Source organism: Sus scrofa, chromosome 3 (genome assembly GCF_000003025.6).
Source record: "Sus scrofa isolate TJ Tabasco breed Duroc chromosome 3, Sscrofa11.1, whole genome shotgun sequence".
In the NCBI taxonomy this organism is placed as follows: Eukaryota; Metazoa; Chordata; class Mammalia; order Artiodactyla; family Suidae; genus Sus; species Sus scrofa.
In genome coordinates, this window is record NC_010445.4 from 737,856 (window position 1) to 754,132 (window position 16,277).

At 58.4% G+C, this 16,277-nt stretch overlaps 2 protein-coding genes across 5 annotated transcripts in view; both read right to left on the minus strand.

The window, feature by feature from the left end:
• The window catches only part of C3H7orf50 (chromosome 3 C7orf50 homolog), a 94,670-nt gene extending 87,155 nt beyond the window's left edge, over positions 1-7,515 (minus strand). The window contains exon 1 of the mRNA XM_013987679.2: positions 7,365-7,515. The gene's annotated coding sequence lies outside the window, so the exon portion shown is untranslated. The remainder of the gene's footprint in view (positions 1-7,364) is intronic.
• LOC102163231 lies at positions 8,837-12,138 on the minus strand. 4 transcript variants are annotated; one of them, XM_013987686.2, is made up of 3 exons: positions 11,432-12,138; positions 11,051-11,139; positions 8,837-10,738 (listed from the first exon to the last, which is right to left on the minus strand). In XM_013987686.2, exons 1-3 carry the CDS (start codon positions 11,448-11,450, stop codon positions 10,325-10,327), a joined length of 522 nt encoding a protein of 173 aa, XP_013843140.1. In that variant the 5' UTR covers positions 11,451-12,138; the 3' UTR covers positions 8,837-10,324. The 4 variants fall into 4 exon arrangements, with proteins under 4 accessions (XP_013843140.1, XP_020941612.1, XP_020941609.1 ...); XM_021085953.1 differs by having other exon boundaries at positions 8,837-10,154; positions 10,458-10,738; positions 11,051-12,138; XM_021085950.1 differs by having other exon boundaries at positions 8,837-10,157; positions 10,458-10,738; positions 11,051-12,138.

Sequence of the window (16,277 nt, forward strand, 5' to 3'; positions counted from 1 at the left end):
AACACCGGATCCTTAACCCTCTGAGTGAGGCCAGGGCTCGAACCCACGTCCTCATGTCTATTGGTCAGATTCGTTTCCCCTGAGCCACGATGGGGAATCCCGGTTTTCTACTATGAAGGCCCAACTCATCCTCCCTGTCAACCAGGGGGCTGCAGCCCCACCCGGGCTGGAGGTGACCGTCCTGCAGCTACGAGGGCCTCCGTCACCCACGGCGAGACGTGGCTGTGATCAGGCAGGGGTGGCCTCGGACTACAGACGCAGCACTGACTGGGCACGTGAAGCAGTGACTTGAGGTCCACAGCACGCCGGATTTCGTCTCCCTCGAGGAAAGCGGCATCCAGACCTCCACACACAGGGTCCGAAAGATTCCCAAACCGACTTCTTCGTGGGACCAGACGGCGGGGGAGCCGGGGGAAAGGTGCAGGTTCCAGAATGTGGTGGGGGAGCAGGGCGGGGGGGGAGACCGTGCAGGGGGGCCCCAGGCCCAGCCTCGGGGGAGATGGGCCCAGCCTGGGAGCCTGTGCTGCACCAGCAGAGAGATCTTCCTGCCCCCGCCCGCCCCCCCTGCTGCGCATGGAGCCAAAAGGAGCTGCGAGGAGGAGCCAGCTTCTGTCCCAGCGGCTGCACCGCGAGCCTCCCACGGTGCAGCTCGTGCAAACCCCACTCGGCTTCAGCACCAACCAGTGAAGAGGAATCCCCCTCAGTGATGGGGGCGAGTGACAGCGTGTCACACCTTCTGGACACTCCATCGAGGGCTGGGGGGGGGGGGGTTCGGAGACAAACCCCACGCCTCCTTCCTGACACCGGAAGCCGCTTTAGACTCTACGCACAGATGCTCAAAAATACGTCCACGGCAGGTGTCTCTCGAGCGCCAACCCTGACAGGCCCAGCGGAGGCTGAGCAGTGCAGCCGGCAAGGCGAGGAAGAGCCCCAATCTCATGAAACAGCCCTGCTGAACCACGGGAGGGACACCTTTATGCAGAGGTAAAGGCTGCAGAGAAAGTAAAACCCGAGTCAGGGAACAGGTGACCAGAGAGGCAGGCAGACAAGCGCGGGGACGGGAGGCCTGGAGGGGCCGGCCACCAACAGAGGAGTGTGACGAGCTGGGGGAGGCGTGTGCAACTGGAAGGAACAGCAGGTGCAAAGGCCCTGTGCCAGGTGACGTCCAAAGGGGCAAGGGGTGCAGGTGGGGGAGGGAGGGCCACGGAGGGGAGTCCGGAGCTGGGCCGCCTGCCCTCCCACCCTCCCAGGGGGAGGGGCGTCAGCATCACTGGTGGCTGAGACAGAGACACCCCGAAGCAACACCGTCCACGGGGACAGAAGGACAAGTTACATCAAGATGTCAGCCAGGGAGGAAGCACGAGTACCCGCTGCCAGCAGCCCCACCCCAGACGGGCCCCTGTGCATCGGGCTGGTCACCCTGGCTCCAGAGGGCTGAGCAGGTAGGTGCCAGGGCTACCCCAGGCCAGACCAGGCGGTGCCAGGCGCCTGCCCGCATGCAGCTCGGGAGCTGAAAAAGAGGGCGACTGTGCTGCAAAAAGAATGCAGGAGACGGTCCATGGGACACGGCGACGGCGAAGAGCCCGCCCACAGCACAAAGGGCCCGGGGCCCAGATGTCTCGAGAGAGAGACAGAGAGCGCGCGCGCTCTGCAAGAGTCCCCGCGTGCAGGCAGGAACGCGAAGGCTGGAGCAGGGCCTCAAGCTACGCCCTCGGCCAGGCCCGACCAGCATCGCAGGGCCCAGCCGCCCCGCGGGGCTGTGAGCGGCCGAGGCCGCGGGCGCCGGGAGCACACGACGGCGCGAGGAGTCCGCCAAGGCCGGCGCCTCATCTTCAACGGGATCCAAACCCGAGGGGCAGATTTCAGTTGGCAGCATAAGCAGAAGGCGGGGAGAGGGAGGCTGCTGACACACGGGCTCTCAAAGGCAGAGAACGGGGCCGGCCGGGTACCTCGTCGGCGACGGGCAGCAAATATTTACTCGCCCGTGACCATAAGTTAATGTAAACCTACAGCCATGCCGAAAGTGATTAAGTTTAATCACTAAGTCTATTTGCTAAAAAGGAGGGGAAGTTTTTTCCACGGTATGAAAAGGTTTCTGTTCACAGTTGCGGGAGGCGGTGACGCATTCGCTCAGACAATGGCTGTTTGTTACAGACGATAACGGCTCCCTACGGGGACGGTCAGCCGGGGTGCAACGAGGGCCAGGCCAGCAGGAAAGACCCGTCTCAAACCTGCTGCGGGGACAAGGGGACATCAGTCTTATTAACACCTGCTGCGGAGACAAGCGCACGTCCTCATGCAGAAAAATGTAAGTGATCCCAGCTCACACCTTACCCGGAAATTACGCAAGAGGCATCAACGCCTAAACGTAAGAGCGAAGACGCTAAGACCCTCAGAAGACACAGGAGAGCGTCTTCAGGACCTGCGAGAGGCAACAGTTCCTTCGCCGCGGCTCCGAGAACATGAGCAGCAAAGAAAAGGAAAACAGAAAAAAGACACTGGACGGGTCACAATTAAAGATTGTGCTATAAATGACGCCACCGAGAGAGGAGAGAGGCCACCCAGAGAGCAGGAGACGCGTCTGCAGGTCAGACGCCAGGGACAAGGCCTGGGTCCCGACCGAACGTGCTGCGAGGAGCTCGACTCGGCAGAAAAGGCAACGACTCGCCTTCCTAGCAGAGGGGGGACCTTGTGCCCCGAGGAGAGATTCGAAGGGGCGACCAGCACTCGGAGGCGCTGAGCGCGGCCCTTCCTGAGGGAAACGGGCCCCGGCCGCGGCCGCTCCTGCGCGCCCGGGCAGGTGGGGGCGGTCAGGCCGGGAACTGAGCCCCGCAAAACCTGAACACGCCCGCTCGCAGCCGCGTCAGGCAGACGTCGCCGACGGAGGGACAAACACCCGCGTCTATCCACACGAGGGCCTCCTGCTCGGCCAGAAACAGGTCGGCGGGCAGACACCTGCTCCAGCACCAGGAAACTCATGAACACGGCGAGAGAGAAGCTGGTCACGGGGGATTAACCCGGGTCATCCCACTTAGGCCAAGTGTTCAGAACAAGCAGATGTCAGAGACAGAAGCAGGCTCGTGGAAGCTTAGGCCTGGAGCCAGGGAAGGAAGGAGGGAAAGTGCTTTTGCCGAACTCGTGGCTGCTGGAAGCCATCAACGGTGTCCGGCGCGCCCACCAGCCAGGCTGGACTTCACCACCAGCCTCTGGTGGTCGCAGCTGGCCTGGGGTCAGCACGAAGACCCTTCCCTGGGCTCTCTTTTCTCACGGGCCTTTCTGCAAAAACCCCAGTGATTTTGGTTCATTTCTATAAGCAGCACCAACTTAAGATTTCCCTGTTCCAGAGTTCCTGCTGAGGCTCAGTGGTAATAAGTCCAACCAGTATCCATGAGGACACGAGTTCGATCCCTGGCCTCGCTCCGTGGGTTAAGGATCCGGCGTTGCCAGGAGCTGTGGTGTGGGGCGAGACACAGCTTGGATCCAGCGTGGCTGTGGCTGAGGTGCAGGCTGGCAGCTGCAGCTCCAATTCGACCCCTAGCCTGGAAACTTCCACAGGCCGAGGGTGCGGCCCTAAAAAGACAAAAAAGAGAGAGAGAGAGAAAACGAGTCAGCGTTCCACCTGTCACTAGGCTGTTTACTGAGCGCCCCCAGCGCCAGGCCCCGGTTCAGGTGCCCGACGTCCCTTCTGCTGACCGGCGAGGCAGGCAGGTAGGCGGGCAGATGAAGAAGCTAAGGGGCATCGATCGGGAAAGTTACGGGCCTAAAATCGGTACGTCAAAAAAGAGTCACAATTTGCACGTTATTCGGGAAAGTGGGAGGCCTTCCAGGAGGAGGAGTGAGAAGACTGAGCTGTGCCTGCCTCGGACGAGCAGGGCGGGGAGTGGCCACCCGCCGCCTCCTTCCCGCACCTGGGGGGCAGCCACACGGCCCGGCGCATCTGATCGCCCAGCCCGTCTGATGGCATGAAGCGTGAAGCTTGTGTGATGCGGCGTGAGCCAGAGTGAAGGGAAGCCCGTTAGCACGAACCGCTGACTGCAGGGCGCAGGGCACAGGGCACAGCGGTCTACAGGGGGTTTCATGACGCAGATCAAGAGCTCTGGCCCAGGGACTCGACGGCGAGGCATTTGCCTAACGAGGTGATGGCGGCAGAGATTTCTGTGCGGACGACGACGACACGACAGAGGCTGATGGTGCCTCTAACGCCGCAAAGCCGCCGCCGCCGCCACCGTAACTGCGCCCAGCAGGCCCGGAAGGGGAGGCCTCTGCGCCAGGCAACCCAAGAGACGCCAGGACAGCGGTGACCAGGGCCTCCGTGGGGTGCGGCCGGGAGACCACATGAAGAGAAAAGACGGGCTGGGGACCCACGTATGTGCAACACACACAAGCCCCGTTCCTCAGTCACACGCAGGCGCGTGCGGAGAAAGAAACGAGAAGGTCATACGTCAGAACACGAGCCGCTCAGGGAGGAGAATGACAAGCATGTTTTCGTCTTTTATACTTTCCAGCAATTTCTCCAACAAGAGAAAGAAACCTAACATATGCACTCAAAAGTGTTCAGCGCGAGTTCCCACTGTGGCTCAGTGGGTTAAGAGCCCAACTAGTATCAATGAGGATGCGGGTCTGATGCCGGGCCTCGCTCAGTGGGTTACGGATCTGGCGTGGCCGTGGCTGTGCTGCAGGCTGGCAGTCGGGACTCCGCTGCCACCCCAGCCCGGGAACTTCCACATGCCGCAGGCGTGGCCTTAAAAAAAGTTAAAAGTGTCCTGTGTATCAAACAACCTCACCAGAAGGAGAGCGATAACCCAGGTCAGACCAACAGCAGGAGGGCAGGGCAGCACCACCAGGCTGAGGCCGCCGGGGCGCCAGGTTGGAAAACTCCACCACGGGGCCTTTGAACAGCCCGCAGGTGAACAGTTTTTCCAATCGGAAGCTATCACTGGGGGCCCCGAGGTCCCCTCACACCCGGGCCACCTGTGTGGGGTGCTGGCAGATGCCGGGACATGATCCAGGGGTTGCCCAGCACGGCAGCTGTGCCCTGGCCACCCTGACCCAGGACGAGTCCAGGTTCCCACTCAGAGGAGCGGCCTCCTGCTTCTGCTCCTCTACGCAGCCCCACGCCCTCACTCCACTGGTCAGGCTGGAAACCCTGCAACCCCAACCCCTCCCATGGGGCCCCCCTCCCATCTCCCCAGCTCACACCCTCCAGCGCCCTTGAGCTCCGGGAGCCGTGGGCCTCGCCGGACCCTGCAACGCAGTGACCCTACGTGTTTCAACAGCCCTCACCCCTCAGTCCCACGCCCACAACCTCACCGGCACGGTCTGCCTCTGTAATCCCGCCCGTACACTCCCAGCTCCCTGCCTGGCCAAACCCCAAGTCTAGAACCTGGTCCAAATTCAGGACCCCAGGCTTGAGGGACCTTCGGGGCTGCCCAGCACTTCCACAGCCCCGCTCAGCGGCTTCTCCCCACCTCTCAGCCTCTCGACCGTCAACTCCTCCTCCCCGCTGCCCTCCCCTGTTCCTGGCAGGGGACCTTCACTCCAGAGCCCTGAGCTGCTCCCGGGAGCCTCCCACTACCTCGCCTCGCTGTGGCGCCAATGCCAAGGCCATCACCCCCGGGATCCACTGCCCCTCCTTCTACAAGACCCACTGCAAGTTCCCACATCCAAAACCCTTTCCACAGGCTCTCCGCCCTCTTCCTTTTATTTATTTTCTTCTCTGCTGGCTGCCCTGAGGCACATGGAGCTGCCGGGCCAAGGATCAGACCTGAGTCACAGCTGCGACCTACGCTGCAGCTGCGGGAATGCCGGATCCTTTAACCCCCTGTGCCAGGCTGGGGGTTGAACCTGCAACCTGGTGCTGCAGATGCTGCAGATCCGTTGTGTCAGAGTAGGAAATCCTCCACCCTCAAGCACAGTCCGCTGGTGCCTTCTCGAACTCCGTTCCAGCCACCCTCCCACCCAATGTGACCAGAACCACCAATGACAGCCAGGCGCTAACACGCTCCTGACCAGAGCCCAGCCAGGCTCCCTGAGCCCTTCTCTAGGCCTCCACCTGGGCCTGAAAAGACTTGAACAAAAAAGCAGTTTCCAGCAGCTCGAGGCCACATCTTAACAGCGACTCTAGGTCCCCTGAAAAGCACCTGAGAAAAATCCAGGCTGCCAAAGGATCCGGCCAACACCTGCAGACGGGCCTGCTCCCTCAGCCTCTGGGGTCAAGGAGGAGCCCCATTTTCCTGAACACCAGCCAGCAAGCCCAGGGGGGTTTCCCACAGACCAGCCCCGGTCATGCTTCTGGTCATTTTCCACCCCGACTCCCTGAGCACAGCCGCCACCTCCCTATGGCCTCAGGTCAGCCTTGCCCTGTTTGTGGTCACTGACAAAAATCCCACCTCACCGCCTGAAACCAAGTACAGCAAAACCAAGTACAGCCGGTCCTGTTTATCTCTGAGTCACCGAGTGGATCTAACGGACACGACTGGTCCCTCCCATCTCCCCTGCTCTTTCCTCTCAGCTTCCCAGGCACCCTCCACTCTCCGACCCCTTTGCACCCTGCGCCCCGACTCCGAAGGGGCGGAGGCTCAGCCCCTCCCTCTCTTCAGGCCCTGTGGCTGGAAACACCACCCTTGGGCTAAAGGTTTCTCTGCTCAGGTGTGTATCACCCACACACACCCTCTCAACGGAGGGGTCCAATCCACACCCCACCGTCCTCTGCACACCTGACCTTCCTGCACGGTCTGTTCCCCCCCAAGAATGGTCACGTGGTGGAATCCCGCTTTCAGCTCCAGCTAACACCCTGGTGTCACCCACAACTCCCGTCTTGCACAGCCTTCCACGCCACGGTAAACCCCGTTGGCGCATCCAGAGCACCTCCAGAAGTGGCCCCTCACGGCCTCTACCCTGAGGATCCTGGTCCAGCCGCCCCGCTCCCCTGGATTATTCAAAAGCCTCCAACTCGTCTGCGGCCTCCGCCCCGGCCCCTCCATCCCACGTGCGACTCGGCGTCCGGAAGGACTAGTGAAATACCTAAATCGGGTTAGGCCCCCCCCTCTGCTGGGACCCTCCTCCAGAGCTTCCCTCCCTTCCCCTCCTCGGCCCGGCGCCGCCTGCGGGGCTAAGCAAAATCAACCGCACCCCAACCACCCCCAAGCCTGGCTCGCTGGGCCGGGGCTGCTTCAGCTCCAACACTGCGGACAACCGGGAGGCACCCCCGAGCAGTGGGGAAGGCCCGGAGCGGCCGGCGCTCGGGATCCCGCGCTCCCCCCAGGTTGCCGACCGGGGAAGCGCCCAGCCCTCCTTGCGCACCCGCCAGCCCCGGAGACCTCGCACCCACGTGGGGCGGGCCCCAGACCGCCCCCCTCGCCTACCTGCGCGTGGCCTCCAGCGCCGGCTTCCGGCAGACGCGGCGCCCAGGTAACGGGGACCCGCCCTCCGGAGCTGCACCCCCCCCCCATTGGCTGAGGCCCGCCTCCGTCTCCCCGCTGGCCAATGGCGAGCGGTAGCCGCCAGGGCCGGGACGCGACCAGACGCGCCGGTGGCGTCATTGCTGGGCGCCGCTGGTGCCCGGAGCCTGCGGTTGCCAGGCAACCCTCCACGTGCGGGACCTCCCAGTTCGAAGCTGCGCAGGCCCGTTGCTCCACCGGGGTTCATGTTGAACAAGATAAAAATGTACATAGATTTCCCCCCCCCCGTCTTTTTAGGGCCGCTAGCCATGGATATTTGAAGTTCCTGGTCTAGGGGTCGAATCCGAGCTGTAGCTGCCGGCCTACACCACAGCCATGCCATAGCTCAGGGCAACGCAGGATCCTTAAACCCACAGAGTGAGGCCTAAACCTGCGTTCCCCATGGATACTAGTGGGGACTGTCACCGCTGAGCCAGGAGGGAAACTCCAGAGGTAGATTTTTAACTGCTTTCACTTAAAAGTGGGAGCAAGATTGTGCAATCTCCGCATTACACCTGTGCGCCAGGGTTCCCAATGCATCGGAGGTGCATGCAGACACCTGTTAAGTCCAGGTGAGGTCACCTGGGGTGAGGGTTGAAGGCGGAGGTGGGCCTGACCTCGCGGGGTATCTGAGGTCTGAGGCAACCCACTGCCAGTGAAACTGAGGGGTTACACCGTTGTTGATTTCTTCATAGTCCCAACACTGAGAAAGGGAAGAAAGAGACTTGGCCTGTGGGGACATTTAAGCTGCAGACCACGTGGAGGAGACAGGTGGACGGGGTTATGCTATCAAGGGAAGGTTCTCGATATGGGAGATAGGAAAGCCAGGCAGGGTTCTTTAGTTCCACTCTCTAAGGCCAGCCAGTTTCTAATCTGGCCGCATTATACCAGAGCCCCTGCTGGTCCTGTGTTCACACACGTGAGAGTCTATAAGGCACACACTTGGGGGTAGAGTTTCTGAACCATGTGTGCAAGCACGTCCAACGCTACGGACTCCAGGAAAAGCCATTCCGTTTTCCAGCTGCTCTGGAGGACTTCACGACCATCTAGGGAAAAAAAGTTCATCCAGAAGCTTAAATATACAGAAGCGTTGATGTAGTTTTTTTAATTTTTGCTTTTATTTTTAGCTCTGGTAATTTGCCATGCAACTGAGCAGGACTCTATGGCAGCTTCCTGGAATGCAACAGACTCCCACCCCACAACGCCCCTACCCAATGGCCTCCACCTGCCTCTTGTCCATATAGAAAACTTGAGCCTCCTTGGCCTTCTAGGTCCAAAAAGGTTTGTTTTTGTTTGTTTTAGGGCCACATCTGAGGCATGTGGAATTCCCGAGCGAAGGGTCGAATCAGAGCTGGCCAGCTACACCACAGCCACAGCAACGCCAGAACTAACCCGCATCTGAGACCTGCACCAAAGCTCACAGCAACGTGGGATCTTTAACCCACTAAATGAGGCCAAGGATCAAAGATGAGTCCTCAGGGATACTAGTCCGGTTTGCTACTGCTGAGCCACAACCGGAACTTCCAGTTCCAAAAAATTTAATCAGTTAAGTGAGAAAAATGCAAAAATAAATGAAGATAGTCAGGCAAGACAAAATAGCTTAGCCCTAAAACAAAAATCAAGGAACTTTAGTTCCTCCTCCAGGGCTGTAGGTAATATTCTGACCCATGTTCTTTGAGCTGTTTTGCAGAGACTGAAACCCACGCCAGGTGGAAGAAATGAATCTCATACTGCCTGCAAGTGTGCAGACCCCAAACCAGGTGGAACCAGAAGGTTGATGATGTTGCATCCCAATGACCTCACACACACCCCAAACCCCCTCACTCACCCGTGTTCTGAAAGACCTTTCCCCTAAAGCCTTCAAGGAGTTTGGGTCTTTTGAACACTAGCTACCTGGACGTCTTGCTTGGTGCCCACAGAAAACACCGCACTTTGGTTTAACCCAATCTGCTTTCAACAGATTGTTTTCACTGCACAAAGCCGTGAACCCAAGTTTGCTCCAGGCGCTTCAGATCAGCCTCTCATAGAGAGCAGCTTTAAACATAGTCAAATATGCATAACAAATACAGAGAACAAAAAAACGAGCTATGTCAAGACATCAGAGGGCTCATTTTACAGTGAAATATTATGGAACCAACAAACAGGAGGAAAAGAAGGAAGCCCAGAGAAGTAAGCCTTACAGTTATAGTCATTTTTCACTCGGGCCAATCAGTTCTGCAAGGAACAGCTGAAAGACTTGAGAACCTGAAAACAGATGTTGACAGGGTTTTTTTGTTTTTGGTCTTTTTGCCTTTTCTAGGGCCCCTCCCGGGGCACACAGAGGTTCCCAGGCTAGGGGTCCCATCAGAGCTGTAGCCACTGGCCTACGCCAGAACCACAGCAACTCGGGATCCCACCCGAGACTGCAACCTGCACACAGCTCACAGTGGATCCTTAAGCCACTGAGCAAGCCCAGGAATCGAACCCACAACCTCATGATTCCTAGTCGGATTCGTTAACCACCGAGCCTCGATGAGAACGCCCAGATTTTGACAGTCTCCTGGGCTTAGGGCTACCAAGTGGTCGCATCTTGCGGTTGAAACCCTGAAAGGTTACACTGGAGGCATGAATACAAACAGCAGTCCTGGAAGGGACTCCATAAAATCCGTCTGCAATTCATCTCCATGTCTGGAACCGCATTTAAGTGACTGAGGATCAAGTGCTGGTGCAGCTAGCCTGCTGAAAGAAGAACACGTCAGGGCTTCCTACAGGACCCTACTATCCTATGCCCCAAATTACAGCCGATCACATATCACGAGTTCTCAACGGAAGACCACTGTGTACACAAAGGGACAACACAATGCGAAGGAAAACCAAGGAAAACCACCACTCTCAGCGTCACACCCTCAACCCAGCAGAGCCTCTTGGATCTGAGAACGAGCCGCTCCCGCTGCTACCAAACCAGGCTCGCTTGGGTGAAGCGGAGACGCAGAGGCCTGCAGCCCGGCAGAGAGGCAGGAGGAGAGGCCCCAGAAGCACCTCCGGGAGAGCAGGGGCTCGGGGGAGCTCCCGGACAAAGACGAAGGCAGCGGCCGCGGGAGGCTCGCGGCGCTCCCGCGACGAGACCCGGGAAAGGCGGGAGCGGCTCTTCCGCGCAGGCGTGACTCAGCCGCCGGCCGGCACGTGGGCGCGAGCGCGGCGTGGGGGCGGGGCCTCCTGCGCTCCGACGTCAGGCTCCGGGAGCGACCCCCGCCCGGCCCGCTGGGGGGGCGCAGGGCCCCGCGCGGCCCCCTCGAGCTCCGCTGGCGTCGCTGGAGAACCTGCGGACATGCGAATCATAGCACGACCCAGATGAGCGGCGCAGGTGACGCGGGTGCGACCCGCAGCCCCGCATCACGTGCGAATGTGGGGTCCGAGGTCAGGGGCTCGGCTCTGCCCGATCCACTGCCCAGCGGGAGCTCCTTGGCCCGCCGCTGTGGTCCATACCCTGGGGGCCGGTGCCGAGGCTGCGCTGCTGGACCTTCCAGGTCAGCTGGCCAGTGCAGAGCCGCCTCGACTCCAGCCCGAGCTCTGCCTCCGGCCCCTCACGCCCGGCCGACTCCCAAGGTCCCCAGTGCTGGGCTGGTGCGCACCTTCAGAGGGTCTCTGCAGCGTCCAGACGCCAAGGGCCAAGCCCGGGAAGCACGGCTGTTTCTTCGTGACGGATGTTTGTTCTCCATTTCTGCACAACAAGTGATCACAAAACGTGGCAGCTGCAAACAACACACACTACCTCGCAGGCTCTGGGCGAGGTGGGGCAAGGCGTCCACAGGGCTGCGGTTTGGTGGGAAGGCTGTCGGGGGAGGGGGGGTCCACCTGGCTGCTGGGAGGACTCTCCGAGGGTGTGGGGCTGCGGTCGCCCAGACGTGCCTGCCGCGTGCCTCTCCACACGGCAGCTCAGAGCAGCGCATCTGGGGTCCCACAGGCTCGGGAGCAAGAGGCCCCAGGGATCAGGAACAGAACCGGAACCTAACCTCGGAGGAGCCGTCCCATGGTGCTGCTGCGTTGGATTCATTCCGAGACCCGGAGTGACCACGGCTTCGGCTGCGTCTGTGCGTGCCCTGGGTCTCCTGGGAAGCGGACTTGGCCAGCACTGCGTTCACTACTTGGACACCAGCAGGCTACTGGGACAGGGGAGCCAGGCCCCAGGGCCAGTGTCAACCCTACCCTGTGTGCATGGCTACCTGATGTTCCGGGCGTTGCCCTTCTCTGGGGTTTGGCTCCTCTGGGCCGCTGGTGCCTGTTGCTGGCTGATGGAGAAGGAACATGTGGTCCCCCCACTCAATGGACTGTTACTCAGCCATGAAAAGGAAGGACGTTCTGATGGATGTGACACTCAAAGAAGCCACTCTGGGAGGACCTCATGGTGTGTGGCCCCATTTCTAGGGACTGTCCAGAACAGGCAAATCCAGAGTGGTCACAGGGCTGGAGGAGGAGACCGGGGGTACCGGGATAAGAGTGAACTTTAACATACAAGGTTTCTTTTGGGGGGGAATGAGAATGTTCTGGAACCAGATGGGGGGGCTCAACATTGTGTATGTGCTAAATGGTGCTAAATGATTCACCGGTGTTTTTTTTTGTCTGTTCTAGGGCCGCTCCCACGGCATATGGAGGTTCCCAGGCTAGGGGTCGAATCGGAGCTGCAGCCACCGGCCTGTGCCAGAGCCACAGCAACGCGGGATCCAAGTCACGTCTGCGACCCACACCACAGCTCACGGCAATGCCAGATCCTTAACCCACTGAGCAAGGCCAGGGATCGAACCCGCAACCTCATGGTTCCTAGTCGGATTCATTAACCACGGAGCCACGGTGGGAACTCCCTAAGTGGTTTACTTTAAGATGCTTAAAATTGTGAACTTTGTGTTCCTGTTGTTGTTTTTGTTTTTCAGGGCCACACATGTGGCTTCCAGAGGTTCCCAGGCTAGGGTTCGAATCGAAGCTACAGCTGCAGGCCTACACCACAGCCACAGCAACGCCAGATCCAGGCTGCACCTGCGATGTACACCATAGCTCATGGCAATGCTGGATCCTTAACCCACTGAGAAAGGCCAGGGATCGAACCCACATCCTCATGGATCCTAGTCAGGGTGGTTAACCACTGAGCCAGGAAGGGAACTCCTGAACTTTATGTGTTTTTAACAATAAAAAATGCTTGTTCCCTTCCTGCTGGTGGAGCTTCCCAGGTCCTTGGCTTCCGGCTCATCCTGTGTTTCCTGTAGCAAAAGGAAGCAGACGCACGGCTGGTTACCTCCTCTCTTTCTTACCCAGAAGCATGTTTCGCGCCAACGAGAGGACCCACGGTCGGTGGAGCCTCACAGGGCTCCGTGGGCCGGGCGGTGAACGCCGCCACTCACTCGACCCCTGTCCGCAGGAGGGCAAACGAAGCTGTCCCCGACTCTGCAGGTGGAAACGGTGCTGCAGGGAACGCATGTGGGTGGTGGTAAAGCCAGGGTGGCTTCCTGGAAGGGGGGTTGCTAAGCACACACTAGTTTTGCCAGCTGTTGCCAAATTTTCCTCTCTGGTGCTCGGGCCATTTGGCGCCCCACCAGCAGGGTATGGAAGTGTCTGCCCCTCACAGACTGGCCAATAGACCACGTTCCAGGTTGGGATGTTGGCTCATCTCACTCTAGAAGCAGGAACTCCAGGTGGTTTTTGTTGGTTTATGCCACACCTGAAGTTCTGCGGCCAGGGATCGAACCCACACTACAGCAGTGCCCAGAGCGACAGCAGGCGCCGCCCGTGGCTGTCCCTCTCGCCCGGGGTCCTGCAAGCTCTTCCTTGACCGTGATGGACACGGTGACCGTGCAAATCAATCTTGTTCTCCAGGCCACGTGTGTGTAAAGGTACAAGGGGAGCTTCGCTTCGTTCGGAAGAAAGAACTCTCCAGAACGTGAGAGCAGCCAGCTGCTCTCTGCTGGCGTGGGCTTTGAAAAAGATGCTATTGAAGTTAAGACTTTCCCTTAGGGTTTACCACAGAATACCGAACATAGTTCCCTGAGCTACATCCACTGGTGGTTTATCCATCTGTGCTTAATCGTTTGCCTCTGCGGATCCCAAACTCCCGATCCATCCCCTCCAACCCAACCCTGGAACCACAAGTCTCTTCTCTGTGAGCCTGTTTCTGTTTTGTAGATCAATTCATTTGTGTCATATTTTAGATTCCACATATAAGTGATAACATATGGTATTTGTCTTTTTCTGATTTACTTCACTTAGTAGGAGAATCTCTGCTGGCATCCATGTTGCTGCAAATGACATTATGTCATTCTTTTTTAGGGGTGAATAGTATTCCATCGTGTACACGCATCACCCCTTCTTTACCTAGTCCTCTCACAACGGACATGTAGGTTGCTCTCGGCTGTGGTGACTAGTGCTGCAGTGAACACCGGCGGGGTGTGTGTGTGTGTGTGTGTGTGTGTGTGTGTGTTTTCAAATGCAAGTTTTCATCTTTTCTAGACAGCTGCCCAGGAGTGGAAGTGCTGGACCATAAGACAACTCTAGTTTTACTTTGAAAAGACCATCTTAAAAAGGTAATTCTTGCAGCATTTATTACAAAAGAAAACGTAGCTGCTAATGTATTCCAGGGACAGCTCGTCTGCAGATGGGGGGGCGGGGGGGTAGCTCCTAAAGACGTGCATCTCCCTGGCGCCAGGGAGGAGGAGCTCACAGAAGAAACGGAAAACGACAGCAGACATGCTTTTTACACGACACTCAGCTCCTCTCACAGCCCCGACCCGCTCCTCTCAGCTCTTCAGCAAACCGTGATGGCTATTTTTATATCCGTTCAGTGAAATAAAGCAAAACAAATCCACATTTACCTGGGGAACGTTCACACCAGACCCAGCAGAAAAGGCAGACCAGTTTCCTCCTCTCGCCGCTCTTCCCCCAGCACACCAGCACCCTGCAACACCTGCAGCGCTGAGTCAATGTCCAAGGCGCTCGTTTGGCCGCGCCCACGGCATGTGGAGGGTCCCCGGTCAGGGGCTGAACTGGAGCTACAGCTGCTGACCGACACCACAGCCACAGCAACGCCAGATCCTTAACCCACCGGGCGAGGCTGGGGTCGAACCCACGTCCTCATGGATACCGACCGCTCAGATTCGAGTCCGCTGAGCCACAAGGGGAATCCGCCAAGGTGCTCATTTTTAAGCGTAAAACTTGTAATTTAGGAACATTTCAGGAATTCATCTCAGAACCTACCTTTCAGATGAGGTCAGAGGCTTCATGCAAAGAGTGAATCGGGAAGGTTAATACATTTAAAACACCCCCGGGGCCTCTTACTGCGAAGGGACCGACCGCTGGGAACCAAGGTCCAGTCGACGCTCTCCCGCCTCTCGGGAGGCCCTCTGGTGCCACCTCGTGGGCGCCTCTGGTACCGCGGCCGCGCACCTGCTGGGCCTCAGGGAGGGGCCCCCCCCTGCACGCGGAGAGAAAACGCGCAGGTTCATCTAGTGACCCTCACTCTCCAGCAGCCAGGCCCTCTCACAGGACCCGGGAACTGGCTAGAAAGGCCAGCCTCTCGCTCTCAGTAAAGCCGGGCAGAGGTGATGCCCTGGGGCATAGCCTCCACACCCTCCCGCCCTGTGCTTCTGGGCCCTCTCCTTGCGGGGGCCTGGAGAACCTCAGGCATCACTCCCCACCCCAGTCCCACCCGCGGCTCCATCTGTAGGTGAGGAAACTGCAGCCAAAGGCTGTACCACGCGCCCACCTCCTCTGCTTTGCAAACAGGCCAGAGCACCCAGCAGCTCTGCCTCCCGCCCCACCTGGGGGAAGAAGGCAGGGACACACCACTTCCCGCTAAGCCTCCTCTCAAACGCACGCAGCTTGTGACCCTGCAGAAGGAATACTCCGAACTTCTCCCAGTATCGGCACTATGACAATTTAAACTGCAACTGTGGGAGTTCCCCCTGTGGCTCAGAGGGTTACAGACCTGACTAGTATCCAGGAGCACACGGGTTCAATCCCAGGCCTTACTCAGTGGGCCAAGGATCCAGCGTGGCTGTGGCTGTGGCTGTGGCTGGGGTGCAGGCCTGGGCTATAGCTCTGACTCGACCCCTAGCCTGGGAGCTTCCATGGACCACGGGTGCAGCCCTAAATAAAACAAACTGCACCGTGGCCTCCCTGTCCCTTGGTCACACCAGCTGACCCCCTCGAACTCCCGGGACTGGGCAGTTCTCAGGGGATGCTCGCCTTCTCTCATGAAAAATGTGCCAATGACAGTACAGTGGCTCCGAGTTTCCACATCAGGCAAACACGGAACAGTACAACAGCTGGCGCACGCGGGCAAAAAGCTGTTGGGGAAGAAGCTGCTATGCCGTTTTGGAGGCAACTCGGCACCCCCCCCCACTGAGGTGCTGCCGGGGTCCAGCCCCAGCAGCCAGGAGACGACGAGCAGGAGGGGCTACAAACAGGCTCGGAAAGAATTGGAGCCAACTCCCCCAGCAAGTGCTGCAGGTGACCCGTTTATTGAAAGGAGAGCGCCAGCTTTTATACATTTTACTCTTGTGCACGATTATACAAAACAATACATGCTAATTTATTATTCCAAACTATTCTTTTAGTTTTAGATTTTAAATAAGGATTACATAGAAAATACGTACAAACTGTACTTTATTCTTAGAAAATAAGTAAATAGCAAGCAGAATAATAGGTATCTAATTTTTGCTTTAACAATGATTTGGCATAAGGTGATAGATATTCTTGCCTCAAGCTACCTATTGTGCTCCTCTAGCAGGCATGAACAGCCATTGACGGGGAGTGGGGTATTCACACGTGGCTTGCTTTCAAGGTCAGGCTGACCTCAGACCATTAGCAGGTTGT